The sequence below is a fragment of the Ursus maritimus genome, unplaced genomic scaffold (assembly GCF_017311325.1).
Source record: "Ursus maritimus isolate PB19 unplaced genomic scaffold, ASM1731132v1 scaffold_13, whole genome shotgun sequence".
NCBI lineage: Eukaryota > Metazoa > Chordata > Mammalia > Carnivora > Ursidae > Ursus > Ursus maritimus.
In genome coordinates, this window is record NW_024423675.1 from 16,364,860 (window position 1) to 16,390,285 (window position 25,426).

Genomic DNA, 25,426 nt, shown 5'->3' on the forward strand with positions numbered 1-25,426 from the left:
AAACAACAAATGATGCATGGTTCCATTTACATGAAGTACCTAGGGTAGTCAAATTCATAGAGACAGAAAATAGAATCATGGTTGCCTAGGGCTAGAGGGAGGGAGTATGAAGAGTTAGTGTTTAACTGGTACGGTTTCAGCTGAGGAAGATAAAAAAAGGTTGGGAGTTGGATGGTGGTGATGGTTGCACAACAATGTGAATGTACTTAATGTCACAGAATTGTACTTAGCAATGGTTAAAATGTTAAATGTTACGTATTTTCTACCACATACGCTATAAAAACTGTGGAAAAATGCACCAGGATTTTCTGTTTAAAATCATAAATGATATGTATACATTTACAGGGGAAAAAATAACAATCCAATATAAATAAATCTCTAAAAAAAAGGAGTTTTCTTCTATAGCTGGGAAGTTGTTTGGTTGCTATTAAATGCTTTACTGATGAAATGCCTCAGTTTACCTTAGAAATCCATGTGAATATTAAAAGTCTTGTTAATAAACACTAATACATGAGCAATTCCTACTTAGGGCAAAAAAACAGCTAAAGAAGGCCTGGGCATGTCTGTAAACTGAAATAAAATTCAACATTAGTCTATGCATATCAACCTTTGCCTTAAAAATTAACAACGGCAACCAAAAATGAAAAGGGATAAAAAGCCAAGCTGTTCTCAATTTCCTGTAGATATAGAATTTAAAAGTAAGTACACCACTTTATCAGGATGAGAAAATAAGGTATGACACTGATTCTTACACAAATTAATACACACTATTTCAACAACAGAATGAACTATCTAATGTTTTTTGTGTAACTAAATTTTGAAAAATAAGCTTAAAAATCAGAGGATTTCCCAATTTTAAGATCTAAATTAAAATTACACTGTAAACTGATATTTACAAACAATCTCTGAAACTTTATTCCTCTTCTAAACTACAAACAAATATGACTGGGCCCCGTACTTGAATAATCAATGACTCTTATGCTAAGATCATGGCTCATCAAGCTTAAGGATGTATGAGAAAAATTGGGGTGCCTGGGTGGCTCAGTCGTTAGGCGTCTGCCTTCGGCTCAGGGCATGATCCCAGCGTTCTGGGATCAAGCCCCACATCAGGCTCCTCCGCTGGAAGCCTGCTTCTTCCTCTCCCACTCCCCCTGCTTGTGTTCCCTCTCTCGCTGGCTGTCTCTATCTCTGTCAAATAAATAAATAAAATCTTTAAAAAAAAAAAAAAGGATGTATGAGAAAAATAAATGAAATGGTCTTTGGTTGAATATTATGACACTTGGATTATACAATGTAAAATTACAGTCAATAAAAATGACATACTTATATTTTATACACAAAGAAATCATCAAGTCTGATTTTCATTATTCTTAAGGGGTAATGAAACAAGAGTAAGTCATTTAATTAAGACAGTCTTATAGACCAAGAAAATAATGTTACACCAAAAAATATTTAAAATTTACTTTTTGCATTGATTCTTGGTTCTAATAATTGGAACACAATGGACTTTTCAATAAGGTTGTACTAAACTATGGACATGGAGGGAGATATTTTAATATCTAAATGTAAACAGATAATCAGAAGGGGTATTGAATAAAAAAATACACACTAAGTTTAGAATGGCAAATGCTATACTTAAGTATAATTAAATGAAAGTTAAGGTTCAAAAAAACTTAAAATTTACTCAGCCTTAATTCAAAACAAGGACTCTGTAGACTTAAGCGTTGAAAGGTGGCTTCTTCAGCATGATGGTGAAGCTTAGCTCTGTGTTGTTCCCCTTAGTTTCCTTGGCTTCTTTTTTTACTCACATCCCTCACCTCAGTTTAAATGGATTCACAAGCTACACTTCATGACCAGTTAAATAATAAACAGCGCAATTCTTTTCAGTCCTGCTAACAATCACTATATGTTGACCTGGGAGACGCACTCTGTATTACTAATACAGCAGCTTTTCATTCTACAAGAGCAGCAACTTAACATTTTTAGTACCAGACAACTTGAGTAATTGTAATTGTTATCTGCACTTTAAAGACTCATACCAACCAAATCATGGTGGCGGAGATATAATAATCCACTAAATGGTGTTTAGATATAAATCATTTAGAAAAATAATAAGAACCCTACCTCAATACACAAACCAAAATAAAATCCAGATGGCTTAAAAATAGGAAAGTAAAAATAGGAACTATAAAAAGTTACAGGAAAAAAAATGCAGATAAACATATATACAAAATTTTGGGGGTGGGGAAGGATTTATCACAAAGAAAAGTACTAATAATCAACTGACAAAATTAATATTTCGGTTTTATAAACTTTATAAAGTAAATTTATAATTTAAATTACATGGAAATCTGTATATTTAACTTAATGAAGTTAAAAGGCAAATGATAAACTGGGAAAAGTATCTGCAGAGTTGATGTCCCACATAAAGAACACTTAGAACTGAATTTTTAAAAATGAAGATAGGGGTACCTGGGTGCCTCAGTCAGTTAAGCATCTGGCTCTTGATTTCAGCTCATGTCATATCTCTGGGTCATGAGATCAAGCCCTGTGTCTGGCTCTGTGTTCAGTGGGGAGTCTGCTTGGGATTCTCTCCTTCTCCTTCTCCACCCCCAACCCCCAGCGCTCTCTCAAATAAATAAATCTTTAAAAAAAAATAAATGACAATAGAATGCATAAAAATTAAGATAGGCAATTCACATAAAAATTACATAAATAAAAAATTATATAAAAATAGAAATGAGGGCGCCTGAGTGGCGCAGTCGGTTAAGCATCTGCCTTCGGCTCAGGTCATGATCTCAGAGTCCTGGGATCAAGTCTGCATCGGGCCTGCTCGCTGGGAAGCCTGCTTCTTTGCCCCTCCCCCCTGCTTGTGCTCACGCTCTCTCTCATGCTCTCTCTCAAATAAATAAATAAAATCTTTAGGGGCGCCTGGGTGGCGCAGTCCTTAAGCGTCTGCCTTCGGCTCAGGGCGTGATCCCGGCGTTCTGGGATCGAGCCCCACGTCAGACTCCTCTGCTGGGAGCCTACTTCTTCCTCTCCCACTCCCCCTGCTTGTGTTCCCTGTCTCACTGGCTATCTCTCTCTCTGTCAAACAAATAAATAAAATCTTTTTAAAAATAAATAAATAAATAAATAAATAAAATCTTAAAAAAAAAAAGATTACATCCTGTACTGATACAGTAAAAGGAATAGGCCCTCTCCTTCCTTATTGATACGAAAACTGATATCTTTTTGAAGGTTAAATGAACAATATTTATCAGGTTATAAAAATTTATATACTTTCATATTCAAAAATTTCCCTTCTAAGAATTTTTTCTATATAAAGACAAACTGGCCCACAAGTGTACAAGAGCAAGAATTTCTTATTTGTTCAGTATTATTCATAAACAGGAAAATTTAGCAATGAAGGATAATACCAATTAAGGGAGGTCCATAAACTGAACAGATAGCCATGAAAAAATGAGATCTATAAAATGGAACAATTTTAAATATATATAGCTAAATTCAAAAGTTATAAAAGAGGAACAATGTATTTAAAAAGTAAAAATTTATGGGGCACCTGGCTGGCTCAGTTGGAGAAGCATGTGACTCTTCTTGGGGTCGTGAGCTGGAGCCCCAGGTTGGATGTAGAGATTACTTAAATAAAACTTAGAAAAAAAAAAAAGGTAAAAATTTATGTATGTGGGAAAAATTCTGGAATCTCAGGCACGGAGATTAGAAGTGATTTTTTTTATTGAAATTGTCTAATCCTCCTACATAGACTATATAATTTCTAATTCTTTTCATTAAGTTACTCAAATCTGGGTATTTCTTGGCACTAAGAAGTCAAAAAAAACAAAATACAACACTAAAACTAGGTTTCTTTCGTATCTTTAGTCTATAATCTGTTAATATTCATGTTCTTTTTTTAAGATTTTATATTTAAGTAATCTTTACACCCAACATGGGACTCAAATTTACAACCCCAAGATCAAGTCTCATGCTTTCCCAACTGAGCTAGTCAGGTACCCTGAATGAATACTCATGTTTTATTTATTTTTTAAAGTTAGATATATAGTGTGACTCCAACTATTTTTCTAATTATATAGTTAAAGGACTTAGAAAATGAGGCAAAATGTTAAAGAATTATCTCTGAATAGTGGAATTAATGGATTTTCATTTTTTTCTATCTATATTCTTCCTTTTCCAAATTTTCTGTAATGGTTATGGACTACTTTTAAAATAAGAATATATACAACTTTAAATTACATATATATTTTATAGAGATGCACACTAACAATTTTTAAAATAGACAGAAAAAATAGAGAAGTAAACACACCAAATTGTTTACAGTAGTTACTGCTGGCAGGGAGTGTTGTTCTTTATTTGTTCTAATTTTATGTGTGTTCCAACTTTCCTAGAAGAACCATGTACATTTATAATGGAACATATGAACTATATTTCCATAAAGAGGAGGGCACAGATGAAATTCTAAGATGCCACAAATGAAAATCAGCTTTTTTTAAACATCTTTCAGAAATATAAGTTAAAGAAGGTTAAAATCATCTTTCATCAGTCCAATAGTGAACTTTGCAAAGATGTGCGGTATAACAAATTATTTTTTAGGCCATGAATCTTGAGACTTTAAAATCTAGTAAGAGGGGCACTTGGGGGCTCAGTTGTTAAGCTTTCGACTCTTAGTTTCCACTCAGGTCATGATCTCAGTCAGGGTTGTGGGACCAAGCCCCACGTCACACTCCGCACTCAGCGCAGTGTGTGCTTGGGATTCTTTCCCTCTCCCTCTGCCGCCCCCGCCCCCGACTTGTGCGGGAACATGCGAGCACACTCTCTCAAATAAATAAAATCTTAAAAAAAATTGGTAAGAACTGGAGAAAAACTGCTGAGTATGGATATTACATGTGGGGTGTGTGTGTGTGTGTGTGTGTGTGTGTGTGTTGTCCAGCAACACACGAATATTAAAAATTTGGCACTACCATTGACTTATCTACACAATGAAAAAATTACCAAATTATAAAATACAATATATATACTGATTGTCCTGATTGGAAGTTTATTTTTTATACATAAATATACATTAAATAAACATTTGTTGAGCATTACCATACGTTTTATCTTTAATGGCTAATAAATCTTTGCTTAATACCTAAAAAGATGGAAAGGGAGGTGGAAACTGATAATTCAAAGTAATAATGCATTTTGGTTGTTTAAGCCATCAAAACGGCAACACATTAAATTCTTTCCACATTAGCATAAAAACACTTCTTACCTGCCAGTAACAAACTGCAAGAGAAGAACTCTCTCCTCTGGAGTAATGTCTTCCACAACTTCCCAGAACCACTAACAACAACAAAAAAACTTAATTGATATTTCAGAGTAATTGTAGACTTCTTAATACCCGAGAAATATGTAATATTCATAAAGCATATATTCTATGAAACTCATTTATCAAAAATGCTTTCATACAAAGCTTTCATATGCAATATTCCCAGGAGAAGAGTTTAGGGAAAAATTTTACTTTGTTAATTAATGTAGGTTTTCATCCAATAGTGCTGAAAAGCTTATAAAATTAAATGGCAAACTTAACTTCATTCTAAGCTCTAGAGAGATTTTACCTGAATAACTGGATCTTCTCTTTCATAGCCACTTGTGTATTCTGTATTTCTTATCCAATCGCTCACATCAATTTCTGGCATGCCAGAAAGCAGTAGCTCCTTTGGGGAAGAAGAAAAGTACTTCATTAATCTTCTTTGGGACAAAAAGCTATTATAAATTTGCCTTAATTAGAAACTAATCCCATGTAAAACTGATTTATTTTTGTGACAGTTTCTGCATGTCATCAATAACAAGTACTACATGGGAGAGAACTCTTCATACTGATAATCTCAAATATTGCTGAGATGTGGAAATGTCTACACACTGATACAATTTCATTAAAACATAAGAAGAGACAAATACATAACCACATAGGCAACAAGTTTACATCTGCAACAACTTTATGAATGTTATTTTTGGTTTATGTTTTTGTTTTAGGATTTGTTAAATTCTAAAGAGACCATATGCTCAACATGAAAGTGACAACAACAACCTGAATAAATCCTGGGTTAAGCAAAAGGAAAAGATCATTGAGAAACTCTAATTACTAGGAAAAAGGAGTAATATAATAAAAAGAGGCAATATAATAAAAATAGTTATTTAAAAAAAAAAAAAAACAGAACAGACTCAGGTCCCCAGAGAACTCGATTTTCGCATGATTTGGATCCTCTAAAGCCAACATTCCCCAGTGTGAGAAAAAAAAAATGTAATTTCCTAATGACTTTTGGTAGTCATCTTTTTCTTATGTGAAGATCATCAAACAAAATATTAACCAAATAAATAAAAATGAAATTAAGAATGTCAAAAATATTTACCATTATGTTTTCCAAGAGAAAAGAGAACATGGAAAGAGCTTGTCCAAATGGCTCAATGAGCCCATATCTCACAACTGGATGTGTTTGTACAGTCAGACAAGGCAATGACTATACTACACTTAGCTAAATACTGACAAGCCAGATCAGCAGTTTGTTGTCACAGACATAGATACAATGCGGTTCAAAATCATGTCTCCTACACCAACTACTCATACATACATCTGACTGGTACAGAGGTATGCTCTGAAGAAAATTAATGAAGGCTAAGAGGTGGGATATGACAACTCTTGGGGTTTCTAAGATCTATTCAGAGTCTACAAAGTTCTCCCTTTTCCAACATATCTGAGGCTGGATTTTCTTCATTTAGTTCAAGCAAACAACATGTTACAACTGACTATATGCAGAAGCAGATATGAGAACCTAGTTGTCTTCTATTAACTAAATATTAAATAACCTACAAAAATGTAAAACAATGCCACTCTTCCCACTATTTTTAGCTTTATTCTGAAAAATGCAATTTTCAATTTTTAAATGTTATTTATATGTAATGGACTGTTATTTCTACATCAAGAAAATATTTTAAATTTTTGATTTAATTTCAAATACAGTAAATATCAATTAATAAAACCCCACATAAACAAAACCTTTTGTTTTAAGGGTATCCTAAAACCAAAAAGTTTGAGAACTGCTGGTCTAGGGTGTATTTCAGTCCTCCTTTCCATAGTATTGTGAAGTACTTTTACTAGATGGACATTCTGATTAGTCTCCATTTTAACAATCTAAATATATTCTCCATCATTCTTTGCACTTTTCTGTGCCTCAGGAGGCCAATTCTCACAGACGGGCTCTCTTGCCTATCAGCTTTAGGCTGGGCTCATTCACCGGGAAACAGGAAACATTCTGGACATGAGGATATTTTCTGCTCCCACTTTGCTTCAGCACGTATTTGCAGTGGCCATGTATCCTCAACTATAGCTACTATGAGGTTGCCCCTCATTGGTACTTCGGGCTCTCACAGGGTCCTCGCAGTACAACAGCCCCCGACACTTACCCACAATTTTGCTTTCTGTGGTCTCAGTTACTGTGGTCAACTGTGGTCCAGAAGCAGATGATTTCCTTCTGACACACTGTCAGAAAGTCAATAGTAGCCTAACGCTAACTCATGATACCTATGTCATTCCCCTCACTTCACCTCATCACACAGACATTTTATCTGACATCATCACAAGAACAAGGGTGAGCACCACACAATAAGATATTTTGAGAGACCACATTCACATAACTTTTATTAGAGTATATTATTATAATTATTGTTGTTATAAATATTACTAGCTATTATATTACTATTAGTTATTATTGCTAATCTCTTACTGTGCCTAATTTGTAAATTAAACTATACCCTAGGTATGTATATTTAGGAAAAAATATATACAAGATTTGGTACTATCCATGGTTTCAGGCACCTGCTGGGGGTGTTGGAACAGATTCCCTCTTGATAAGGGGGGACTACTGTAATTCCTCCATCTTTCTCTTCAATTCTAGGGATGATAAAGCTTTCCACTGTTGCTAGTCTCTGAATGCCTCACCATACTCTTGTTATTCTTAACACTGCCACACCTCTGTAATAGCCCCTTTGTTAAAGTTTCGATTTGAGCCATCTGGGGAAATTCTATTCCCTGGCAAGACACTGATACAGATCTGCCAAAAGGGAGTGGGGATGAATTTTACACATTTCTTAGAAGCCATGAGAGTTTAATCCTCTTCCCTTCTAAACTGAAGATAAGCTTTTAATAATATTAAGTATGCTTTCATTATTAATAATTATGAATAAAAATGACTGAGATTATATTCTCTCAAGAAATTTGAAGCATTTCATGAATATCATATTATGAGTTTTGTGAAGAGGATGAAAGATCTTTATTATGCCACTGAACACCTGGGCAAAAAAAAAATTATTACACTGATGAAAAAAAAGAAGATGAAATGGGAATTCCACAATAAAAAGAATATACAGCAAGAAGATTTCAAGTCCCAATCAATAATTTATTTTTTTAAAAATATGACAAAATAAATGAATTAGTCTGCTGGAAATGGGTTAACGTATATATCCCATACAAATGGCCAGCGATTAAGTCATGCAAATGTTTGTAGCCATTAGCTTACCTAGTATTCATATGGCTCAATGTGTTAATACCAGATGCATACCTAGCTTAGATGTCTGTGCCAACTTTTTAAAAAAGTTTCCTATCCCAGTGTAGCATAGCCCTTTCCTATGAAAGACATAAAGTCATACAAAAGGTTCTAAAACCAAGTCCCATTTATAACTTATGCCTCTGAGAGGCAGTTTGGCAATAGTGATGAAGACAGACCAGGCTCTAGGTCACAGAACATGGGTTCCCAGTCTGGCTCTAACACATACTCTATGAACAGGAGGAAGTTCTGTACCTTCTTTGGATTAGTTTTCCTCATCTGTAAAATGGGAATAATAATACTTATATCAGAGGTCCGTTGTGAAAATATTAAAAGTGAAGACAGACAGTGCCTGGCAAATACTGCATTTTTAATAATAATTTTCATCACTGCATAAATCAGGATCATGCTGACAACACTGCTCTTCCCATATCCCTCCATCCGAATCAGCTCAACGTAGTAAAGCCAGAGTCCAAGACAGATGAGGAATCCTGACCTAACTTCTAATAAAAACCACAACTGAAAACGTAACAGTAGCAGACCTAAATATGAAAGATAAAGGAATAAAGCTTTTAGAAGAAAACATGGGGAAACATCTTCATGACCTTGGAATAAGAGACAGGTTCTTAAATGTAAAAAGGACACAAAAAAGATCCATTCATTATAAAAAGAAAAAAACAAATGATACACTGAACTGTGTTAAAACTAAAAACTTTTATTCACTAAAAGATACCAGAGAAGAAGATATTCACAATATAGATAACTAGCAAACACTCCTATAAAGAATCCTATAAATCAGTAACAACCAGAAAACACAATAGAAAAATGGACAAATTACTTGAGCAAACACTTTAAAAACACAGTACAAGTGGCCAGTGAACACAAAAACACACTCAACCTCATTAGTCATTAGGGAAATGAAACACCACTAGTGATCCACAAAAATTGTAAAATGAAGAAGACACAATATCAAGTGCTAATGAAGATATGGAATACCCGGAACTCTCATACCTACGGTGGAAATAGAAACTGACACACCACTTGAACTGTTTGCAAATATCCACTATAATGTAATAAATGCACATCCTATGTCCCAGCAATTCCACTTTAAGAACGCATACATATACCCTCCTAAAGACATGTACCAGAATGTTTATAATAGCACTATTTCAAATAACCCAAAACTGAAAAGTTCCCACCAAATGTTCATCGACAACAGAATAGACCTCTCTCTCTCTCTATATATATATATATTTATATACATACATAAACTGACACAATGAAATACTATAAAGCAATAAAAATGAACAAATTACAACTTCATGAAATAATACGTACAATTCTCACAAAAAGTTGAGCTAAAGAAGGCAGATATATTCTAGGTGACTATTCCATTTACTAAGTTCAAAAATGGGAAACCTAATCTACGGTATTTTTAGAAGTCAGAAGGGGAAGCTTGGGTCACTCAGTCCATTAAGCATAGGACTCATGATTTTGGATCAGGTCAAGATCTCAGGGTCGTGAAATGGAGCCCCATGTTGGGCTCCGTGCTCAGCAGGGAGTCTGCTGGAAATTCTCTCTCTCCCTCTGCCTCTGCCCCTCCCCATTCTCAGGTTCTCTCTAAAAAATAAATTAATAAAATCTTAAAGAAAAAATATAAGACTGATGAATCACTGAACTCTACCTATATGATTAATTGAATTTAAATAAATGTAAAAACAAGAAAGTTAATAAAATAATGTTAATGGGAAAAAAAAGTCAGAAAAGTGGTTCCCTATGAAGAGGGATAGTGACTGGAAGAGGACAGGAGTGGACATCTGGGGTGCTAGGATTTCTCTGGGTGCCAGTTTTATGAATGTGTTCAGTTTGTAAAAATTCATCAAACTATACACTTATGATGCATATACTTTTCTCTACATACATTGTAAATCACTAAGTTTCATAAAACTTAGCAGTATCAGTAAATTAGGGGGCAAAGTTTTTGTCAATTATTTACTTTGTTGCTATTTTTACAAATAGGTTCAGAAAATAATGTAAAATTCTGTTTTGAACTTCACAAGACCAATTTAATATATGTACAGTACAAAAAAAGTCAGATCTCAGTCATGTTTAATAATAGTTCATAAGTACTCCTCGATTTTTAAATGCTAACAATAACTTACTGCTATGCAAAAACTAGGTCAGTCTATACTAAACAAAACCATTAATCTTAAACCTAAAAATGCAAGCAAAAAAAAAAAAACCTCAAAACTGACATTTAATGAAACCAAGTCACAATAGACTTCAAAATTAACTTGCAAATTTTATTCACTACTATACTAAGATATACTATGAATGATAAACCAAAAATACTGGCATATATGTAAAATTAAAAGGTGTAAACCAGTGTACTTATTCATATAGTATGGGGAAAAGCATATGGTAAAACTAATTTTATGGGAAAGAATAAAAACCAAAGGATACTTTTCCATTAATCTAAAATGTACTATTCCAAATTTTAATTTTTTAAATAAAAAATTAGTTATACTCTATACTCTATTTAAAACACTGTGGGGGTACCTGGGTGGCTCAGTCAGTTAAGCGTCTGCCTTCAGCTCAGGTCATGATCCCAGGGTCCCAGGATCAAGCCCTGTGTTGGGCTCTCGGCTCAGTGGCGAGTCTGCTTCTCCCTCTCCCTCTGCCTCTGCTCATGTGCTCTATCGCTTACTCTCTCTGCCTCTCAAATAAATAAAATCTTTAAAAAAAATACTGTGTTTAATTAAAGAGTTAGACAATTCAAAGAGTTTGAAAATAATTGATTACCAATCATAAGAGAGAAGGATATGAGAGAAAATGCAAACATAAAGCATATACAATTAGAAATCCTGTTAGGTCAAAGTAAAAGGCAGGCAAATTAAAAGAGCAAAACATTTATTATAAACTAGCGGCCAATGAAGAGAAGACTCCACATAGGTTTAAAGTGGAAAATGATAAAATTATATATACAGTAAAATAAGAAGTTAGAGAAAATTAAACAAATATAATAAGAAAAACCCTCTAATTCTTCTTTTCGGAATGAAAAGAAGTTAGTATCATTATCTTGTACCTCATGGTCAAATAAAAAATTCAGAAGTACAGCTGATTCTTGCTTGAACAATGCAGGGGTTAGGGACTCTGACCCCTTGTAGTCAAAATCCACGTGTAACATTTGAATTCCCCCCAAACTTAACTATTAATAGCCTACTGTTGACCAGAGGCCTTACTGATAACATAAACAATAAGCATATATTTTGTATGTTATATGTATTACACATATCTATTCTTAAAATGAAGTAAATTAGAGAAAAGAAAATATTATTAAGAAAATCAAAAGGAAGGAGCATCTGGGGTGGCTCAGTTGGTTCAGTGTCTGACTCTTGGTTTGAACTCAGGTCATGGTCTCAGGATTGTGAGATCAAACCCCACATGGGGCTCCACACTTGGTGTGGAGTCTGCTTGAGATCTTTCCCCTCTTCCTTCTCCCTTCCCCCTCTGCTCCCTCTCCAACTCGCATATGCGCTTGTTGTGCCTACGTGCTCTCTCTCAAATAAAATCCTTAAAAGAAAAAAAAAAGAAAATCAAAAGGAAGAGAGAAAATTTACAGTGCTATGCTATAAAACATCCGTGTTTAAGTTTGAACCCACACAGTTCAAACATGTGTTGTTCAAGGGTTAACTGTAATATGAATACTGCTTTTGAGAAGACTGGCCTTCAACATCTCCCATGTAAAATACTCTGAAAATGTACTCCATTTTTGTTTATCACCACCTCACCCCATTTCACACTAAGGAATCATTATTCTGATATTAAGCTTAAGAGAAGCACAATCACAAATCTTGTAAAAATCTCTAAACATGAACATTAAACCACAATGTCTTATTATACATTATTTTATTCATCATAGTACTCCAAAATTATTTCCAAATTACAGCAAGTGGAGTTTTGTGTTGTTTTGTAACCACATATGAACTGATGTTTTTCCTTACCAATTCATATTCATCGAAAAGCTGTATGAGGGAAGGTGGAATGAACATATGAAAGCCCTGTAAAAAAGCATTGATCTGAGGCTGAATGGCTCTTGTCATTCGAAGTTCAGTAACAAGCTGGACATACTCTGCCTATTAAAAAAAAAAAAGTGATGATTTTTTTTTTCAATTTCACATACTTCAGGTACTATTGATATAATCATTTCTCATTTAAGAGGTAAAGGTTTGCAATTAGTTGGCACCATTATTCAAATATCTCAGTAAACCCATAAATCACTAAGCTACTTAGGCCAAAATCCTAGGAATCAATCACAAATGATTTTTCTCACATGCTGTATCAGTGAGTGCTATCAGAACTACCTCTAAAAAACATTCTCCATCTGACCCATCTCACCATCTCCATCCACTTCTAGCCATCATCATCTTCACCTGGATTACTGTAACATGTCGTGTCCCAGTTTCCATTTTTGCCCTGTACTGCTTCTTCCATACCACCAAGTGATTTTTTAAATATATAAAAATATATTTTATATATAACTTCACATATAATTCAGATCACATCACTCCTGCTCAAAATCCTACAGTGAGGGGTGCCTGGGTGGCTCAGTCAGTTAAGCACCTTTTTCCCTCCCTAAAAAAAAACAAACAAAACAAAACAACTCTACCTTGACTTAAGTAAAATACAAATTACTTTCCTAGCCTAAAGGCCCTAAATGGTGCAGCCTCTGCTTTGCTCTCTCATCTCATTTCTTTCCGCTCTCCCCCTTGTTCATTCTCTCTATTCCCCAAACATAAACTTGTTCAGACCTCAGTGTCTACACTTCCTCATGTCTCTGACTGAAGTATCTCATTAGAATGTAATCTCTCTACAGGCAGGGGCTCTGTTTTGTTTTCCAGTATATATTCCCAGCTCCTAAAAAAGTGGCTGCTACTTTGCAAATGTTCAACAAATATTGGATGAATGCATACATTCAACAACTGCTTTAATACATACTTAGAACTTGATAAAATGGGTCATTTAAGCATAGCTGATTTGATTCTGAATTAAGGTAAACTATCTTTACACATTTCATTTTAAAATACATCATGATAGAAAATAGTGTCACTTAAAATTAACTGGTAATATTCTATATATTTTGGCTCAAACAAGAATCAATTATTATACCTACCTATCAATCAGCCCTATCAATTGTTATCATTTATATATTTTAAGTTACATCTAAGTGAAACTTTGTGACTTAAAAGCAATATGCTGTATATAGGTCTTACCTCCCAGGTATGAATGTTCTAAAGAGAGTAGAGAAACCCTATTTTAGGTTCCTTCCTTTTTTNGCGGGGGGGCGAGGGGGGTGGGGGGGGCGGCACTAATCTGATGCTCTGCCCCACCCCACTCCCCAACTCTACCCGGGTGGGGGGACCCACAAGCACTGAGCTAGCAAGTTATATATAACCACTGGCTATGAATTCTCCATACATGTCAAAGCTAAAGAAGTGTCATGGTGGATTCCCCACAGTTCTCCCCAAATCCCATATAGCCCCTTGTGCAATATAGCATGAGGAAAGCTCTCATCTCTGCTATTCAGTCTACTCCCAACCCCAAATCATACTCCCTACCACCCAAGTTTTTCTCCACTGTACAGAAATTAATCAGTTACTACATTTAAGTAGTTACTAAACAGAGGGAGATAAAAATGTGTGCCTACAATCAAACAGAAACATAAACTGGATTTTCACATCCAATCCAAGAAATAATATACATAGCACACTTCCAAGTGATAACCAGCAGTGATTCCAATACTAGCACATCATTATCTTTTAGTTTATGTCCGTTCTACCTAAACTTACTCAACTACGACAATTTTTCTGCTCCACTCCATCGTTAATGTTTAAGATGCTATATGAGACCCTATCTTCCCTTAACAAGAACAGTTTTTTCCCCAAAAGGTATTGCTCTTAGAATCTTATGGTACTATTCAATAATCATTGTTCAAGACCTTAAATTATGAAGCATAAAAGTAAAAGATTTGTGGGGCGTCTGTGTGGTTCAGTAGGTTAAATGTCCAACTCTTGATTTCAGCTCAGGTCATGATCTCAGGGTTGTGAGACCCAGCCCCGTGTCGGGTTCTGCACTGTGCGTGGAGCCTGCTTAAGATTCTCTCTCTCTTGGGGCGCCTGGGTGGCACAGCGGTTAAGCGTCTGCCTTGGGCTCAGGGCGTGATCCCGGCGTTATGGGATCGAGCCCCGCATCAGGCTCCTCTGCTATAAGCCTGCTTCTTCCTCTCCCACTCCCCCTGCTTGTGTTCCCTCTCTCGCTGGCTGTCTCTATCTCTGTCAAATAAATAAATAAAATCTTTTAAATAAATAAATAAATAAATAAATAGATTCTCTCTCTCCCTCTCCCTTTGCCTCTGCCCCCTCCCCTTCGCCAACCATTCAGATGTGCACGTGTACTCTCTCTTTCTTTAAAAAAAAAAAAAAAAAAAAGGAAAAGATTTGTGAATTGCTCAAGTACGCTCTACCAATTTTAATTTGCCATTGCACTCCATATTTATCAGAATAGTACACATTCTGTTTCAATCAGTTAATTCCTATTATTTCCTCACACATTCTCTTTTTAAAAATTAATTTCCACAAGTATCTTAATCTTTCCCTACATGTTCCCTTCCATTCTTCTAATATGAGTATTATTCTAATATCTAAATATTTTCCACATTTATTTATGTAACTTTGACCCATAGTCATTGTATGTCAATTTGTGGAAATCAGCTCCTTCAAAAACCAATTTCCATATTAAGTTAATTTATATGTGGATGAATCTTGGTCTCAATTATTTCTCAGGAAAATAATAAAATCATAGCTATCACAAATCCTGCTGAGATATTTAGTAAAATAAAGTTTTCCACGTAGCTGAAATATAACTGTTTAACAAAACTATAAATCCAAGCGAGCTAAAATGTTGCCCTGCTTCCTTAAATGCAGTACATCCTCAAACAGAATAACAAAAATTAATATTTTCTCAATGATACAATTATTACTACAAACATCCACTATTGTTACACACTAACATTTTGACTATTCATACTGTGCAGAAATTACTGGCTGCATTCTCATTATCTATGCAGGTATCCAAGTGACTCACCTCCCCACACTTTATGCCCTGCATAACTACACCAAATATCTTATACGCTTTAACAAGAAAACAGTGGATATGCTGATGACAATCAGTCCACAAAACACTGGCACAAAGAGTTGCACAATTAAACATTAAATATAAACCGAACCTAAACTATCATTTTCTTTTAAGTTATTACAAGAGATTGCTATAACTTGGGGGCAGGGGATCGTTTTTTATCCCTAACAGATGGCATATCCTGGGAGTCATGTTTGCTCCCACCTGAGTTTTGTTGTCTATTCTTTGAAGGCATAAAATAATACCAGATGCCAAAGAATTAAATTGAAGAATTAATCATATTACAGAATCGTAGTACTTGTACTGAAGTAATTATATTAATACATACAAAGCTTTAAACTTGGAAACTTCAGTATAGAAACAACAACAGCAACAAAAAAGAGCCTTAGCAGCTTTTTTCTGGATTAACCTCTCAAGCTGGTAACTGATATAAAATAAGTAAGTGAAAAAGAAACTGTGTAAAAATACTGAGATTAAGAAGACTGAACTTTCAGACAATATGTTCCAGTTAAATTATATTTCTGTATTTACAGAAACATTTTGTTTTAATAATCTCCTAGTCTTCTGAATGCGTGGAATAAATAATATTCATCTCTCAGAAATCTTCCTTAAAATTGTAACTTCTCTTCAGGCTTTGAAACTAAATTATGTCTTCTTACAAGAAATGGTGGTGATGTTGAAAATGAATGCATTTTTTAAGCTATTTTTCTTCTTGAAAATCTTTTTCATTATTTCTTGAAAGATATCTAAATAAACCATATTTACTTAAACAATAGTTAACTTACTAGTGAAAATAAGATGTTCTTTTTTTCCCCTCCTCGAAGCAGAGGAATAAACTGGGCCACATTTGTAAAACAGTTTGGAACAGTTATTTTTTTAGTAATTAACAGTTTAAATGGCATTATTGTTGGTATAACTCAATTTACTGTTTGAATATAAATCCTTTGTTGTATAAAAGCTTCTTTCCTGAGTTTATGCACTTATTACTGCTCTGATATGTAAAAGTTCCCATTGAAAATTTCTCCACTGAGAACTCCAAAGGATAACCAGGTTTCTTTTGTAGGAATAAGCAGATATACCAAAAAGGCAAGAAACTACCTCATTTTCTCCATCCTCACTGCCACTGTCTTATAAAATCCTCATGCATGCTCCCCAGACCAATACCACAACCACCTATCAGTTGCCCTGACTCCAGTATTGCCCCAGTTCAATTCATTCTTCACACTTTAAATTGAGTTTGTTTTGTGTGAGTTTTTAAGAAACAGAATCCATTGATGAAACTTGACTCTATAACACCTACAATCATCCCTGCAATCTTCAGAATAATTTTCAAATTCTTAACTGTGAATTCAGTCTTTCAGAATTTGGCCCCTGTCTACTCCCCTCATCTTTTACCACTCATTTACTTTGCAATCTAAGCTATGATCTACCACCTGTGGTTCCCTGAACACATCATGCTCTGTCATCCTTAATTTCCTATAAGCCCAGAACATTTCCTTTTCCCCTTCCTTACTCCTATCTGAGCCCTTAATGCTTCTCCTCTATAATTCAACTTCCATGCCACCTCCTCCATTCCTTGATATCCTGTCTTATCCTACCCCCGTTTCTTTCCCTCCCAGCCTGAATGAACTTCATGATTAGTATTGTAAAAGTGTTAGCATTTAAAACTCATGCAGCTTACTCTTCAGTTCTAGGAGGTAGAACTGAAGATATAAGAAAACCTGTCACTTCTAACTCAAATTTTATGGTTCCATGATTCCAGCTTTTGGTCAAGAATAAAAAAAGAGGGGACGCCTGGGTGGCTCAGTTGGTTAAACATCTGCCTTCACTCAGGTCATGATCCCAGGGACCTGGGATCGGGTCCGCATCCCGCATCGGGGCTCCCTGCTCAGCAGGGAGCCTGCTTCTCCCTCTGTCTGCCGCTCTCCCTGCTTGTGTTCTTTCTCTTTCTCTCTCTCTCTGACAAATAAATAAAACCTTACAAAAAAAAAAAAAAAGGAATAAAAAAAGAGAATGTGAAAAGTAAAAGCAAAACTTTTAAACGAAGATGAAAATACTATTTATATGTAAATGTTCAGGTCCTAGTAATTCAGCCATTTTCAAAAGTGAAACCAGAGTTTAGTTTTATTATTATTTTTTAAGATTTTTAAACAAATTGATAGATACAAAATTAAATTTAAAAGACCAGTATATTTCAAATATAGAATAGATATATACTCTTCTGCCTACATCAATTGTATTTATTTAATGTACTGCTTTTTAAACAAGGTATTTTCATCTATTTGGTCTCAATTACCAAAGCCTTTCCATAAAACTTAGGAATAAATGACTCCCCCATGTGGAGATCAGCTTACACAGATTTTCTCGTACTAACAAGCTTAGTAACTCATTTAAGCTTCAACATGCTTACAGATTTTGAAGCTGAACTCCAAACGTGACAATTATAACTTTACACCTATAGAGATAGTAAGTAAAAGGCTAACCATAAAGTAATAAAAATTCATGAAAGAAATGTATGTTAAAAAATAACAAAATCTCTAAAAACTGAAAATTTTATTTCTAAATTGAATACTTTAACAATCTTAAAACAATTGATCAATTTAAGATGCAGGTATGTTTCTACAGATTTTTAATTTTAAAAAATTAATCAGGTTGCTAATTGAGTAACCATTAAATGTTTAAGCATCAACAATTTGATATATAATTATACTTGACTCAAAAAAAAAAAAACTGTACTTGACTCTTTCTGGTAATATTAGAAAATGAAGAGGCTCAATTATTCTGAAAAATGTTTACATCACAAAAATGAAAGCTGCAAAGAATTAACATATTAGTGATTGAGATTCTGCTTTATTACCAAAAGCTAATCATTAAAAAAAAAATTAGCCTATAATCAACTAATTAGTTAATATAGTTAAATAAAAATGTATTTAACTTAGAAGCAAAAGTTTCAGGCTCTTTAATATTACAATAGTAAGTATTCCAGTCTCAAACTAGACTGACAATGATAGGTACACCCTCAATGTGTGTATACTCTTACTATTATTTACTCAGTATCTTCCTTCTTTCTAGATTTCACTAAAAGACACGAACACCAAAGAATTAATAAAATATGTCTTTTTAAAAATCCAAACAAAAATCATGTCATAACGGGAGAGAGACCATTAGGAGATACAAGTAAAATATAGCTGTGCATCATGCAATTGTTAATCGGTCTTTCCACTTTGTCATATAAAATATATCTGAGAGGGTGACAAGTCTACTCTCTACTCACCATAGTATTCACAGATAAGAATCATGTTTGAGCTTCTCTGGTGAAAAACAATCACTTGTTTATAATAAAGATTCTGTAACTTCATTACCCTTAATTGAGAATAGGTCTCCAGTGTAAAACAAAATTATAAATGCACAATAGAGTGGACAATCAAATAATTAAAAGATTTTAAAAAGTATTTTCATTCACTGGCAAGCTTATACATATTTTAAAAATGAAGCATTTTACTATTTTCATCTTCTAGAGTTTGACATGACTCATTATATTAAAAATCAAGTAAGATCTTCCTCAACATGATTAATTTTGCAAACAGGAAGAACATTAGACTTGAAACTAGGAGACCTGGGTTTTGGCCCCAACTTTACATTAACTCTTTAGGCTTCAGTGTCCTCATGTGTAAAATGAGAGGGCAAACTATAAAAACATCTAAGTATGTATGTGCAAAAACTTAGCTTCTGATCTTATTTTCAAAAATTAAATTTCATGGTTTTTTGTTTTTTGTTTTTTTTAAAGATTTTATTTATTTATTCAACAGAGATAGACAGCCAGGGAGACAGGGAACACAAGCAGGTGGAGTGGGAGAGGAAGAAGCAGGCTCACAGCAGATTAGCCTGATGTGGGGCTCGATCCCAGAACGCCGGGATCACACCCTGAGCCGAAGGCAGACGCTTAACCACTGTGCCACCCAGGCGCCCCCATGGTTTTTTTTATACGTAGAGTAAGTTGCAAAAAGTAAAACTATATAGCTTAATATAACTTTCTAATACCCTGTACATATCTCAAACTAAGAGCTTCTTTGTATAGAACACTACCCAATAACAACTAACTTTTGTGTTGTGGCTTTCAGTTTGCAAAATTTTGCTAGTAATGATTCTGTATGGGTGGTATTATTATCCCAATTCTATAGAATAGAAAACTGAGGCTCAAAGAGGTTAAAATGCAGTCAAGTCTCTTGGTCTTTAAAAAAATATATATATATACATATATATATGTATTTTACTAAATCAATGGACATTCTTTTTTAAAGTTAGTTGCTTCTGAAGCTGTCTTGGAATTATAATACAACTAATGGAAAGGAAAAGGATTTTAGTCTTGTTTAACCAGAAGTTGCTACTGGTAAATGACAGAAGTGGAGTTCCCAAACCAGATTTCCTGACTCCCAATATCCTACATATCAAAATATAACATAAAACTGAATTATATATTAAAATAACTTATTTTTCAACTGAAATTTAAAATATATGCCAAAATTTAAAACAAATATGCGCAGGTGCATGTCAATTATTTCTCAATAAACTAGAAAAAATATTTACAAACAGAACAATAAATAAAAAATAATCAAGTTATATTAAGCGTCTGCCTTCGGCTCAGGTCATGATCCCAGGGTCCTGGGATCAAGCCCTGCATCAGGCTCCCTGCGGCGGGAAGCCTGCTTCTCCCTCTCACACTCCCCTTCCTTGTGTTCCCTCTCTCTCTGTCTCTTTCTGTCAAATAAATAAATAAAATCTTAAAAAAAAACAATCAAGTTATAAAGCTTAAAAAAAAATCAAGTTCAGAGGTCTAACAGATTTACTGGGTCCCAAAAGCATGTACAAAGTTTAACACAGGAAATTCTTCTTTTCTCTATTGGAGCTCTTAACATCATACTTTAAAACATGAAACAGTGATTAATGCAAATATGATCTTGATGTAAACTTCTATTTCTAACCGAATTTTTCAATAAAGAGAAGCCCACTTTACACAATTGACTGAATTGTGCTCTAGGCTGCTTCAGGAATTGCCTCAGCTATCTAACACAACAGTGAAAAGATCCTTTCTAACTCAAAGTTTGATATTTGATGGTTTAGTTAATTTAAATATTTTATCTGTTATAAAATGTTATGAAACTATAACAGCAAAAGTGTTTCTAGCTAGTGTCAGAAGGCTAGAGTAACCAGCAAACTATCAGGGCCAAGTTACAAACAATGGCTAAGATAAATATTCAAATACTCACTTTGTTATTTTGTGTCACAAGAATACTTCCACCCCCAGGTTTCAAAGGCACCTCTTCCATTGCTCCAAACACATCAGTTTCAACAGAAAAGGTTAGTTCTAGACCCAGATCACTAATGTCATTATCTAAAATCCACTGCAAATTTTTGGCATATTCTGGATCAATGGATGCCACATCTTGGTAATTTACAGGAATACCTAAAAATGCAAACATACAGCAGTTATAGTCTAAATGTGTCTGCCTTTCCTTGTTTGTTTAATGGTAAAATACTGCCCTCTACAGATATTCCATAAAACTGCAAAATATAATACAACTCACAGCATGATTTAATTGGAGGCTAATTCCTGGATTTGGAAGTCTGTTAATTTAAGCTTGTGTTTTTTTCCACATTTTTATAATGCAATCTTTCTTTAAAAGAGCTATACAAAAAAATTATTATAAACTTCAAAAAGTGCCAATTCACTTAAGCATATTTATATTAAAACACATTCTTAGCATAAACATACATACATGCTAAAATGATAAACAACTTTTTTTAGCAAAAAAGTAGATTTTTTTCCCTCCCTCAGGCTTCCAAATGCCTTACATACAGTTTCCAATTGAAATAAAAATTACATAAATCAAAATGCCACCATTTATCTACTTAGTTTTTCCTAAAGAGTCTAAGAAAAACACTTCCAATAAATGCTTTTGGAAATAACAATAGAGCCATACCAAGAATGTGCTTATAGAATGATCTTGTGAAGTAAATGTTGACCAGCTGCCTGTGGTTCAAAGCTAATCCCAAAATCTGCCCAGCAAACCGGAAATAGTTCAAATGATCAGGATTTACATAGGAGTTGCTATTAGGCTGAAAAGTTGTTCCTATTAAAATAAATACAAAGTAATTTATTTCTAAGAATCTAGATGCAGAAGAAAGATCATTTCAATGCAGATAAATCAGTTCATATACAAATTCAGCAAAACCAAGGTTACATTATGCATAAACTTCCACCAGAACATTCTTTGTGGAATATATAACAGACAATGGAATTGTCAGAAGATAATCATTAATTCACACATACTTATCAGAGCAAGTCTTTGCAGAGAGAAAATTTTAGAATACTTTTAACTGAAAGTAGTTGGAAGATGTGTCAGAGAGATCCTGGAAATAATATATTAAAAGATAATACATATAACATGTTTTCCTCAGCAATGTAGAAATACTAGGCTGTGAATCAGGACAGGCATTGTTTCATTCATCTATCTATGCCCAGTGCAGTAGATTTTCACTACTTTTTGCTCCTTATAGAATACAGAACTACAAGAGAATAACTAAAATTTTAAATGTACAACTGTTCTTAAGTGATGAACTTGATGTCTTTTACCAGTTATCAGAAAATCACCTAAATCCACAAGTCAACCAATTATTCCTCATAACAAATGATCAACTTTATTTTTTTTTAAGATTTTATTTATTTGAGAGAGAGAGAGAGAGAGAGAGCACACACAAGCAGGGGAAGGGGCAGAGGGAGAGAGAGACTCTAGCAGATTCCCCACTGAGCGTAGAGGCTGACTCACGGCTCAATCTCACAACCCTGAGGTCATGATCTGAGCCGAAACTGAGAGTCTGGACACTTATCCAACTGGCTACCTAGGTGTGCCACAAATAATCAACCTTAAATAAGTACCACTGAGGTATAAAAGTAAAAATGGCAAAGGCAATAGTTAATTGGCAATTACTGCCAAAACCTAGTATGATTCCACCTATATGAAAAAAGGTTTAGAAATAAATAGTGGTGATGGTTACACGACACTGTCAATGTACTTAATGCCAGTGAATAGTACACTTTAAAGTGGTTAAAATAGTAAATATTATGTTACATATTTGATCACAATGAAAACAAAAGTCTAAAAAAAAATCTAGTACAACAGAAAAACCTAATACCAAGACCTGAACTTTGAAGAACTCTTTTTGTATTTTTCTATGATGATCACTAACTCCGAAGTCAACTCTCATTCGTTCAACAAATATTTATTGAGCTCATGCTATTTGCTACTCTTCTAGATACACTAAAAGAATAAATTCTAAATCTAATGAAATAGTATCCAAAGAGAAAATAAAGGAAAAGCAGAAAGTTTTGGAAAATGAGATGTTTGGTCATTTAGTATACATATTTTGACAATAATTCACTTCGTGCGTTACTGGTCTTTGATTTCTCACTGTTGGCACTAGACTACATTGCCATGTCCAGTTTACTTAGATATAAGGTACAAATTTGAAAGCTTATGACTGATGACTTAAAAGGGCTACATGAAGCTGGTCATTCACTGTCAAGAACCTTTTGAGAATCATTCCCAGTCATGGGTAGGACTGGGTAATAAAAGTCAAAGAAAAGTTTTGTGAGATGAAGAAAGACTTCCAGGACAAACATAACAATAATTCCAAAAATACAAATAATCTAAGAATAGTCACAAATATTTTTTACCTATTAAAATAGTGAATGCTTAGGGTGCCTGGGTGGCTCAGTCAGTTAAGTGCCTGCCTTTGGCTCAGGTCATGATCTCAAAGTCCTGGGCTCGAACCCCGCATCAGGCTCCCCGCTCAGTGGGGACTATGCTCCTCCCTCTCTCTCTGCCTCTCCCCACCACTTCACTTGTGTGTGTGTGCACAGGCACGGGCTTTCTCTCTCAAATAAATAAATAAATATATTTTTAAAAAATAATAAAATAAAATAGTGAATGCTTAGGGTTATTGATGAATCAATCAGCAAAGATTTCTGATGACTCAACTTTCCACCCCTAGGTCTGTGATTTATAATTCCTTTGCTAAGAACTTTCTGGGATATTTAGGTTATTAATAAGAACAGATAAGGAGAAATCAAAACCAAAAAATAAATAAGGAAACAAACAGGGAAAAAATCTTCAGGAAAGAAATAATAGCTTTTAACTTAAAAACTACTTAGAACACAAAGTTTAGGTTCTAAGTTCAAAAATAAATGTAAATATGACACAGCTATTTTCATCGCCTCTGAAAAATCCCAGTGAACAAGAAAATATCATTTTCCATATCATAATAGCTTCTAATAATTATTTCTACTTTCTATGTGCTTTCTGTATTTCTTAGGTACTAGGCTAAGCATTTTTTTACATAACAGCTAATTGATTTCTCTCTCACCACATTACAAAACATACGTTCTCACCATTTTCAAATGGAGAAACTGAGGTCCAGAAAGGTTACATTTATTGGCCCAAGATGATAACAACAAGAAGACCAGAGCCAGGACTCACATCCAGTGTGACACCAAAGGCCAAACTCTACAGTAAGCATCTTAATTTAATTAGAAAGCAAGTTTTAAAGAAATTATAGACACGAGGACTACCCACACATTTCCCAAATGTAGGAATCTTTAATTCAAAATTTTAATATAATTCCCTTCATGTCAACTAAACGTAAGAACAGGACATATTTCACCAAGATTTTAATTTATAAATACTGTGATCCCAAAGAGAAAAGTTATATGGCTTACAAATAGGAAAACATCACAACCTTTATGATCTCTGTGCTTCAGCAGATGCCCTGCTAATATATTCATAGTATGAGGAATTACCTCGACTCATAATTCCACACCAAATCTGTTTCTCAGGTATGAAACTAAACAGGCAGACTCAGAATAAGGGACGACAAAGTAATGAAATAAATCTAAAATATAATGCTCCATGCTAAATCTTGCTTCAAAGATTAGGCCTAACTGAACCCAGCACCTCATCAAACTTGTCATAAAAACAACAAAGGACACCAAATTCACCTCAGAGCAAATAATCAGAAGTCATAAATTAAAGCAGTCACATAGTCCTCAATAACTTCAAATACCCCATGTGTGACTGAGGAGCCCATCGCACAAGTGAATACCTGCAGCGCCGTAGCATCACTGCAGCCCGCCACCCCCTTGCTGCTCCTACAGTCATCTTTATGCAATGCAGATGTGCCTGCTGGTTTGGTTGCAGACAATCAGAAAGTACAATTAATGATGTACTCTCTCCTTATAAAAAAAACTTAGACACTGGGAAAGAAAAGATCTTCAGGAAATGAAAACAACTGTGTAAAGCATTTTAAAACTGAAATCCCGCCTTCACTTGTATATGTCTTTCTTAAGTTAGAGAACTGTCAAGTATTCTCCACATAGGTGAGGCGGTAACCATTTCCATTCAGCCTACAATATCAAATTAGAATTGTGCACGTCAAAAGCACCATTTCAACAAATAGTTTGTTTTATAAGATAATAGGAGCTTTTTAGTTGCCAGGTTTTATCTTTTAAAAGGACTGAAAACTAAGTTACTATACATAAATAGATTATAAGTTGAGATTTAACACCATGATTTCTA

At 34.3% G+C, this 25,426-nt stretch overlaps 1 protein-coding gene across 2 annotated transcripts in view; it reads right to left on the reverse strand.

The window, feature by feature from the left end:
* HACE1 (HECT domain and ankyrin repeat containing E3 ubiquitin protein ligase 1) overlaps positions 1–25,426 on the reverse strand; it is a 100,829-nt gene that overhangs the window by 4,518 nt on the left and 70,885 nt on the right. For both annotated transcript variants that reach the window (XM_040627573.1, XM_040627576.1), the window contains 5 exons: positions 21,776–21,925; positions 21,062–21,258; positions 12,605–12,736; positions 5,616–5,714; positions 5,270–5,340 (listed from right to left, as the gene is read on the reverse strand). In XM_040627573.1, coding sequence (XP_040483507.1) covers positions 5,270–5,340; positions 5,616–5,714; positions 12,605–12,736; positions 21,062–21,258; positions 21,776–21,925 — 649 coding nt within the window. The remainder of the gene's footprint in view (positions 1–5,269; positions 5,341–5,615; positions 5,715–12,604; positions 12,737–21,061; positions 21,259–21,775; positions 21,926–25,426) is intronic.